Source organism: Berghia stephanieae, chromosome 1, assembly GCF_034508935.2.
Source record: "Berghia stephanieae isolate SIO BIC M18660-M18661 chromosome 1, UCSD_Bste_1.3, whole genome shotgun sequence".
NCBI lineage: Eukaryota > Metazoa > Mollusca > Gastropoda > Nudibranchia > Aeolidiidae > Berghia > Berghia stephanieae.
This window is the reverse complement of record NC_088360.1, coordinates 19,759,466-19,769,925: the sequence shown is the minus strand read 5'-3', so window position 1 is coordinate 19,769,925 and position 10,460 is coordinate 19,759,466. Positions and strand designations below refer to the sequence as shown.

The 10,460-nt window shown below is 35.2% G+C and overlaps 1 protein-coding gene across 1 annotated transcript in view; it reads right to left on the bottom strand.

Moving 5' to 3' along the window:
* Window positions 1-8,480, bottom strand: part of LOC144963512 (vitamin D3 hydroxylase-associated protein-like) — a 26,367-nt gene extending 17,887 nt beyond the window's left edge. Inside the window, exons 1-5 of the mRNA XM_078897586.1 lie at window positions 8,431-8,480; window positions 5,747-5,920; window positions 4,262-4,363; window positions 3,176-3,232; window positions 552-644 (exon numbers count right to left, since the gene is read on the bottom strand). Coding sequence (XP_078753712.1) covers window positions 552-644; window positions 3,176-3,232; window positions 4,262-4,363; window positions 5,747-5,920; window positions 8,431-8,475 — 471 coding nt within the window. The 5' untranslated portion in view covers window positions 8,476-8,480. The remainder of the gene's footprint in view (window positions 1-551; window positions 645-3,175; window positions 3,233-4,261; window positions 4,364-5,746; window positions 5,921-8,430) is intronic.
* Between the last annotated feature and the right edge of the window lie 1,980 nt (window positions 8,481-10,460).

The window sequence follows — 10,460 nt, the reverse complement described above, 5'->3', positions numbered from 1 at the left end:
ACATTGCAAAATGTGTTCAAAGTGACCTACATAGTGAAAAGTGTTCACAGCTTTTGAAACATCTAACATCACGATTGGTTATTTTGTTCAGCTTGACACATGAGTATGCTTATAACTTTTGTAAACAAAGCAGCGTGTTTCCATTTGTTAAAAAATATCCAATTGTTGGACAGAAACTAATCATGTGATTGATGACCTGGTTGGACGAAAACATGAATATAGATCGCTCCCATTGAGAGGACAAATCACATGGATTAAAGCATCACAAGGGTCGAAGGACACTTTACAACCAAATCAATGCGTATTAATGAATGAGGAGACGGAAAAATTGACGTCCATTGAGCAAATTTTATGTAGTAAGAGAGAGAGAGAGAGAGAGAGAGAGAGAGAGAGAGAGAGAGAGAGAGAGAGAGAGAGAGAGAGAGAGAGAGAGAGAGAAAGAAAGAAAGAAAGAAAGAGAGAGAGAGAGAGCGAGAGAGAGAGAGAAAGAGAGAGAGAGAGAGAGAGAGAGAGAGAGAGAGAGAGAGAGAGAGAGAGAGAGTTCCACAAACCTTTAGACCAACAGATTCTTTCACACTTATTGGTACACCGTGGAGCGGTCCCCTTTCACCGAAAGTCTTGTTATCTAAGGTTGTAGCCAATGCCTGTAGAAAGAAGATTCACACACCAGTACCTCTTCAGACAACTTTGAGTCATCACATTGATAGGCTAGATATTAAGCCAATGACAAAAGTAAGAACCGTTGGTTTATCGAAGGAAATAATTCACTTTATATAATTTAAGAAATAAACAATTTTAAACCATCATGGTTCAAAAATGTTCCGAAGTCCTGAAATTAGGTTCTTAGGAGCTAAAATTTCCTTTTCAACAGTATTTATTGAGTCAAAGAGACCCATGCAGCTGTGTAGCTGGATCCAAAAATGCGTATTTCTACGAAGTTTTCGCAGTACGAGGCAGATCTACCTTTAATCGTCGTACGTCTTGCCCCAGCAACAGAAACAATCAAAGAACCGTAATCCAAAGAAACGAGGTATATTTTCTTATTAATGAGTTATATCCCTTGGTGTTAAAACTATAATGATTAGACTTTTACAGTTTGAGAAATTACAATTCATTCTTCTCAATGAAACTGTATTATCATAAACCTGATTAGGATTTCATTGTTCAAAGTCTTGTTCCTCTCGACATAATACGAGAAGTAAATCTTTATATCACCTAAAAGTAAGTGATTATAACAATAGTTTAAATACAAGGGGTATAACTCACTTATTTAAAATTATAATATCTAAAGTTTCTTTGGATTGTTGTTCTTTGATTGTTTATGCTGTATGAACCATAGAATTTTAGACGGTATTAAGATATGTCTTCCAAACTATGTAAACTAATTTATATGTGAGATAATGGTCACACTATTGCAATGATAAAAAAAAAAGAAAAAAAAAGGAAAAAAAGAAAAAAGAAAAAAGAACCTCCCCCCAAACAAACAAACGAACAAACATAACCCCCCCCCACCCCCAAAACAAAACAAAACCAAAAAAACAAAAGATAATAATCATTCTCTAAAACTAATTCAAAATCTTAAATATTACCCAAAAAAAAAAAAAAAAACGAAATAAGAAAAAAGATCCCTCCCCCCAATTAAACAAACGAACAAACACACAAAACAAAACAAAGCAAAAAACAACAACAACAAAAAAAAAACAAAAAAAAAAAACAACAAAAAACAAAACAAAACAAACAAACAAACAAAAAAAAAACCCCAATAAAATATATCAAGAACAAAAAATAGAAAGAAAACAAACAAAAACAAAGGCACACCCCGAACAAAGACAAGCAAATTAATTAAACTAATTAATGATAATAATTGTAAATATATTGATGCGCCGTAACACAAAACAACTAGACCTCAATAATGAAATATCTGAATTTAATTATTTAATGCATTTTATGCATGCCACGTCTGTAAACGAATTTCCATTTTTTTGGATGAATAAAGTATATATTATTATTATTATTATATTATTATTATTATTATTATTATTATTATTATTATTATTATTATTATTATTATTATTATATATTATATATTATTATTATTATTATTATTATTATTATTATTATTATTATTATAATTTAATTATATTCATAATTCCAAACTCTTTCGATAGCGTAATCAACTTGGGACTTCTACAGTAAATTGGAATTCGTTGTGATTTCCATGTTCCACTCATTTTTTATTTGACAAAGAAGATGAGCTACACCATGACACAATTATACAATACACAATTATAAGATTGGATAACATTAAGGAATCGACAGGACTGACGCTGTATGATCTGACAGACAAAGTCAACAACCGACATGTCGTGTGGCACCGTGTTGTGAAGGCTGCATTTCGCAAGTCCCCCCTGGCGACCGTCCGATCATGGGAATGAGTGAGTGAGAGTACCTATATTTTCTGGCCCTGTCCCAAAAGCACCCCTCACAATAATCAAACTCGATATAAGACAGGTAAGTGATATATGCAAACTATTCTTTTTTTTACCTTAGCTGATGAATCAATGATGACGTTGGTGATGTCATTGCCACAAAGGGCGTGATTAACTGTAGCCATCGTAGACTTTTAGCCTGACACTGACCAAAAAATAACGTTAAAATGCCAGTCTTTGGCCACAAAAGAAAACAAATTGTAAGTTGTATTCAATAGTTCAACCAATGGGACTACTTGTTTCCATGAGCACTACTAACAACAACTCATTAGGCGGTGCAAAAACCAAATAATGACGTCAAAATGCCAGTCTTTTTGGGTTTCAGTGTCAGGCTATAACTTAACGATGGCTACGATCGTAGCCATCGTAAACTTATAGCCTGACACGGACCAAAAATATGACGTTGAAAGTTGGTCACAAAAGAAAACAAATCGTAAGTTGTATTCATTAGTTCAACCAATGAACTCTATTTACAACTCACCGGAAGCTACACAAACCTAAAAAATGACGTCAAACTATAAGTCTTAGAGGATTCTAGTGCTATAAGTTAAAGATGGGTTAACCATGTGATTAGGGTTCGTCTTGTGACGTACCAAATTTCTGACACTGATTCATAAACACTCCATGCAATATTCAATTCTGATTTATGACAAGTGCGAAGCACACTCTTTTTTTGTTGTTGTTACCTCTGCTGATGGAATAACATCTGTGATGGCGTTAGTGATGTCATTTACACAAAGAGCCTGGAGACAAAATAAAAATAAAACATTTTAATCCATTATAATACCATACTTTTCTCTCTCCTGAAATTTAGGCAATAAAATTAGTAGGGTTTACTACATTATAAAATTCCATCAAAAATAACAATTAAATTAAATGATGTAACTAGTAGTAAATTCCTATAAAAGTTTGATTTCTGATTGTATGGACATTTTCACATGCTTTCAGGGGAAGTAAATAAAACAACGTGAAGCGCGCTGAACCGATGGCTCTGTTTGTTAAAAAATATTCAAATAAAATATGGCAATCTGCAAAAGAACACTAAAACAAAATCCATGAATTCAATTTTCACCTGGAAAAATCTACTCCCAACCATCACTTTTTATGTCATTCTTGAACTCGGTTACAGGATTTATAGGTCCAGATGCGATCAGTTTTATTGTCAACATACGAAAATGGACAAAACCACATGTTGGCCAGTTGGCTGCCGTACCGTACTTTGGAAAAAAAAACAACTGGTATTTAAAAAAATGGTCAGAAAACTCGTCCTTTGAATATCGATCGATTTAAATGACCTTCATCTAATTAAAATTTCTCAAACCTGAGACTTTATTAAATTCCCAGGTTTGAGAGTTTTTGCCAAGATGAGGGTTATTTAAATCGATCGATATTTGAAGGACGAGTTTTCTGGCCAACTTTTTAAATACGCGTTTTTCCAAAGTACGATAAGTTAACTGGTCAAATTGAGGCCGATCCGTATTTTAAACAGTTTATAAAATCGTTAATTAACTCATTCAACCCTAACACCGACTATATCCGTTGTTTACCCGGATTACTTTTACCCCATGCCTATTTATTACATTTTTCTGAAACAAATTATAGGCGTAGTATCAAAGCTAATGTTTTTTTCATTTATACATGTTTATGGTAGTTGAATAAAACCATTTATCCACATGCTCATTTTTAATATATTTTTTTCAAATTTTGAAAAGTACAAAAGTCTCTAGGATTGAGTGAGTTAATTGTTACTGGTGTATGGACTGACTACTGACCGCTGCTTGGTAGGCTTTGAGGACGTCTGCAGCTGTGAGCCGCCCGTCTTGAAGACTTGTCTGGAGCTCCTCAAAGGAAAGATCGGTAATCCCGCCATTTATCTGGGATAAAATTGAAACAAGAATTTATTTTGTCCATGAGAGCGATTTTTTTTTCAAACGATGCCATCCGACATGTACATATGTAACCTATCGCGTCAAAATGCTACAACATAATAATATTTCGGAGTGAAGTGGATGCCACACACGTGCGGCTGTGGTCTAGTGGTATGACATTCGCTTTCGGATCGGAAGGTTCTGGGTTCGAGCCTCGCTCGGCGCATAGTTGAGTCCTTGGAGAAGGCTCTTTACTAACATTCTCTCACCGTACTCAGGTGTAAAAATGAGTACCTGGCCGTTAACAGCGTCGCCTATGTCAGACAATTGTAATATCGCCTAACACGCGTCATGTCTCATCCTACGTGTTAAGTGTTGCGGCTGGCCAGGGACCCCTTGTAAAGCCCTTTGAGCACTTTTGATGGATATTGCTCAATATAACAGTTCATTTTTTTAACACACGGAATACAAAACTAAAACGGTTTGATATGAAGAAACGGCAGAGCCAAGTTTTTATTTTTTTAAAAAAGGAAAAACTTAAGATTCAGAATTTTTTCTTTAAAAATAATATTACCTAAAAATACTAACTGATATAATATTCTTTGAATATGAATCAAATCTGTTCCCCACCTACTAAAAAATCGGAAAGTGACTGCAGTTTTTACTCGTGTGCTCTTTCAATATGAAATATTGCGTTTATGCACTTTATGAATTTAGAATTTATTCTTCTAATTATAACTTAAAAACTTAACTCTAAATCTTATGATACAAATTGACAAAAAATACATGAATCATTCTTTCTCTCTCACCTCCTTTCCCCTCTCAACCTCTCCCCCCAAAACAAACAAATTAAAAAAACGAAAAACAGAACAAAACAAAACAAAACTACCTCCTCCCCCCCAAAGAGACAAAAGGATACAAAAAAGCCCCCCCCCCCAAAAAAAAAAAAAAGAATAAGAAAACAAAAACATACATAAAACACACAAAGGAAAAAAACAAACAAACAAAGAAAACAAAGAAAAACACGCAAGCAAACAAACAAGTCGACAAACAAATTAACCAAAGAGCTCTGGGAACAACAATATAAAGATACACAAATTTTAACCCTCTACTTACCAGCCATTTCAGGATTTTCCCCAAAACGTCGCACCCAACTAACACAAAAATATATATTTTTATCACTCAAACACAATAGCAGCAAGTTCTTGCGATACATAATTTCTTTAACAAAACATGCTCTACAAAACACTGTTCATATAAAAAAATTGTATGATTTACAAGAGAAATTTGAATAATAAAAATGTTGGTTGTATCGTAACGAATGTGACGATTTTCCTATAGTTGGTAAGGAGAGGGTTAATTGTAATTCTTTCTCTTGGGAATTCTTACGTCTTCAAGGACAAGCTTGTCTTGCAACCTCTGTATTCCTTCCAATGACCTTGTCTTTCTCTGCTGAATGACGGACTTGACTTGTCGGCATCTGACCACGTATATGACGTAACGCGTGGTCACAAGACACAAGGCGCCCCCTAGCGTAATCAGCGGCCATTCTTCTGGTAAAGCCTGTTTATGTTTTTAAGACAGAACATGCGAATCAATATGTGAGAAAATAGTACAACGACTAACATGTGACCCACAGCATCAAAACGGTATTAAATGGGGACTAACCAGACTCCGAAAACTGAATTTAGAAATACATTGAAGAGAAATACTACATTTTAAGGGACAGTGTGGCTCAGTGGTACAGTCTTTGCTTCCTACCCGAAAGGTACCGAGTTCAATCATTCGCCGCTGCGTTGTGTGGCCTTGAGCAAGACACCTCGCTCTAGCTCACTTTGCGGCGCTGCTCTACGGCTGACGCCTGGGTTATTCCAGTCTTCCCTTGGAATAGACCCTAAAGACAAATTTCCCCTTGGGGATGAATAAAGGGATTTTTATTTTTTATTATTTATTTTATTTTTGTTCAAATGCAAATAGTAGTGGTTTTCTCTCTCATTATGATGAAGTGAAATTAATCGCAAGTTCCATATGATTTGTAGTTATAAATCCGATTTTAAGCACGTGATACATCCCGACAAAATGGCGTTTTGAGGCGATAGGTCAAATTTAAATTTGGTTAATTTTACCCCACATGCCTGAAAATGTTTTAATGGCTATCCACGTATCATTTGAATCTAAAAGTGGATCGTGTCACTCGTGCGGCTGTGTGGTCGAGTGGTATGATACTCGCTTTCGGATCGGAAGGTCTTGGGTTCGAGCCTCGCGCTCGGCGCATAGTTGAGTCCTTGGAAAAGGCTCTTTACTCACATTCTCTCGCCCTACTCAGGTGTAAAATGAGTACCTGGTCGTTTACAGCGTTGTCTTTGTCCGAAAAATGGTAATATCGCCTGACAGGCGTCATGTCCCGTCCTACATGTTAAATGTTGCTGTTGACCAGGGACCCCTTGTGAAGCGCTTTGAGCACATTTAGTGGATATTGCGCTATATAAAGCTCATTAAAAAATATTTTTAAAATATAAAAGTAGTCCTTCAGAGCCACGAATTCTATAGCGTGAAGCGGACTATAGCAATTGTTTGCTATCCTTTGGATAGGACACTAGTCTATCGTAAACTACTTTCCGTCAGATCTTACAGACCCAGCTGCCCAATCACTGCTGGGTGGACAGGGGGTTCAGAAAATATTTTTCGACTGCACCCGGGATCGATTTCTGTCCCTTTGCGAGTGAAGACAATGCTCTACCAACTGAACTATTGCGACCCCCCTGTGTCACTCATAACAGATAGATAATAATATGTGATATAGCGTGTCAAAACGTTATTATATCTGGTGAACTAGAAGAGCAGAACATTGAATCCAGAGTATGAAACAATTCCAAAACGTATTCAAATTATTGAGCAAAATTTTTTTAAGCTGCAAAAGACTAAAATTTCAATTACTGGACTATTTTAAGTTTAAATTATTGGCCTTTAATTCCCCCCGACATAATACCGTTTTGAGGCGATTGATCACATATGCGCGCCTAGCATGATTGTGAACTGATGTTTGTATAAATATCTATATTATTTTGATAATGGGTTTCCTGAAAAAAAAATGATAACCAATCTGTAACTAAAGCCGAAATCAATACACCTTATTCAACGCAAAGATTGAGACATCGTATACAATTCTTACGCCTTCGCATTTTTGGAATTGGATTCAATCGTCTGATGTCACGTCGCACAGCAACGGCGGCAATGTGGTTCTAAATAAAGAAAATCTGTACTTTTTATTCTTCTTGCTGGCTAGAACTTTTCATATGTCTTGTGATCAAAATGTGTAAAAGTCAAAACATGATCAGATTTATAATGTTTTTTTCCCCTCTGGATACGCTTTTATGCTCGTCGGAGAAGTATTTCATAAGGGCGTCCGCCATTGTTCCGATAGTTTAGAGCCAGTTACTAAGTTACCATGCGTCATTACGAGGGAAGTGACGTTACGACTGTTGAATCGTAGGCTATTCCCGACGTGTTCCCAATTGCTGCACGATCTTGGATAGTGCGCGGTGGGACAAAGTTCGAATTCCAAGACGCAAGAGTGTAAGAAAAATCTCTTATTCTACCCCTCAATCGATTCGATTATGATTTCCTTATCTCTGAATAATAGACATTTTCAAAAATACTCAAATGCTACTATCTTGATAAAAAAAAAAAGAATTATAGTGAAATCTAACTTTTTATTATCTGACGTCACAAATCACAAATTGTTATTGTAAACTTGATATCATTACACGTTACACATGGAGAGGGGAAGATATATATATATATATATATATATATATATATATATATATATATATTCATTTTTATGGATTGATCTGTGAATTATATAGTTTATTAGCCAAAATCATTGTCAAAAAATGGGTTTTTCTTTATTGTGTGGCAGAATATTATTTTCGAATATATATCATTATACATTGCTATTTAGTATAATATATATATATATATATATATATATATATATATATATGTAGATATATATATATATATATATATATATATATATATATATATATATATATATATATCACACCGACCTTATAGAGGGAGTTGATCTTGTCAGAGAGAAGGACAAGAGCCATGGCGAATGTCTGGAAAGGACAGAATTAAAACACCAATTGCAACATTGTTCAAAATTGTAACCTGGGCTTGATTACTTAAAAAAAGAAGAAGGAAGAATGCTCTTGACTAACGGTTCTGTCACCGTATCATAAAATAGTATATAGTAAATTAGTAATAACTTATATCAGGAGATGTGTTTGTCATAAATTCTGTCCCTTGATCGTGTCCAACACTGTGAGCACTATAGATAGAACGAAGATGACGTCATTCTCGTCTTTGTTATTGCTTTTTTCCATCCGCGTTTATGAGTAATTCTCACTAAACTGTATTAACCAGAATATAAACATTTAAGGTTACACACAGTTTGTGTGTTAGTCCGTTATATTTCCGGATGGCATTGTTGTGAGCTTCTTAGCCAAGAATACTATCTATAACGAGTTCAACTGACCTGGAAAAAACAATGGGAGTGATTCTGTATTAAGTTTTTTTGTCCAGTCTGGACATCGATCACATGATTTGTTGTTTTCCAAAGATTGAATTTTTTTTTTTTTACCAAACTAGTAAAAAGCCCGCAATTTCGCGGGGAAAGAACTATTTTCTTTCGATATTGCCAGAATCATTTTGTTGATTAGCTTGATTACGATTAGATGCAAATTTTAATCGATGTGCTTGTCGTCGCTGCCATGCTTTATTCGGCATGATTTTAGTTTATCAGTCAGTAGATATCAATATCAATACGTCGCAAGTCTTTACCACGCTTTACTTGGGAGTGCTTTGCACTACCTTCAATACTTCACAAATAAAAATGGCGGCCGAGAATCAAAACAATGGTCGAATTAGGAAATTTTAAACTTTCACAAATCTATCAAGGTTTGTTCTAGAGTTTTTAAAACGCTTTTATATGATGACAAATTGAATAAATAAACGCCTGACAAAAGATCAACGGTGAAAATACAAATTGAATAAATACTGGGGATGTAGGAGCTTTCGGAATGTCTCCCCTTTACTTATGTTAGGTCAAATGAAAATCTGAAGCGGACGCGTATAATATCAAGTCCTCGAATCTGTCTACTTTTGGTTTGTTCGGGCTAGAAGCTAGACAGAACCAATTGACAGTTTGCCGAAACGTTTAACTAAATATTTCCCAGGGCAATAATTATCACATCGATGGCATAAAAACGACAGTAATATCAGCAGTAATATTAGTTGATGTTGTTAATCGGTGAAACTTGTTTAAAATTTCTGTAAATCTGAATACCGTCATGTGATCAAGTGAATTACAACAATATGAATGCCACGATTTGCTGAAAAATGTCAATCTGACAGTTCCTAGCAAACACCCCCCCCCCCCCCCTTGCTCAGGAATTTCTCTACTTGATGGACACCCCCCACCCCCCCCTTTTTTTTTTTTCTTCCCCGCAACCACATTCCAAAGCACACACACACACACATGTATACACCACACACACACGCACACATATCAACATACACGCAATGAGAACACACTACATAACAACACTGATCACTGATCACCGCTAAATCAACACAACGGAAGTAGGGACTCTACTGGACAGATAGAGTTGAGGGTGTGGCCATGGAAGTGTTAGTGTCTTCGGTAAATTTTTTTTATGATATCTGTTTGACTTAACAAATTTTCAAACTTAATTTAAATTATAAAAGGAAATCAAGTTATCTGTTTATCTATCTGTAAAAAATACATTTCTATTTTTCAAATCTTTCAGTAGAGTTGTGCGCCGTATCAATTTTTTATTGACTCAAATAAATACAATGTTCTCCACAAGGCTATGTTTTTTAAAAGAAAGGATGTAAACACGTTGCTTTGTTTTTGACAGTTATAAACATACCCATGGGTCAAGGTGAACAAACTGACCGATTGTGATGTTGGAAATTTCAAAAACTGTGAACCAATGTCTCAAGCACGTGGAAAAATAACATCGATGTTATGCGTTTAGGTAGGCTACTCACAAATTGCGCCATCCGGATA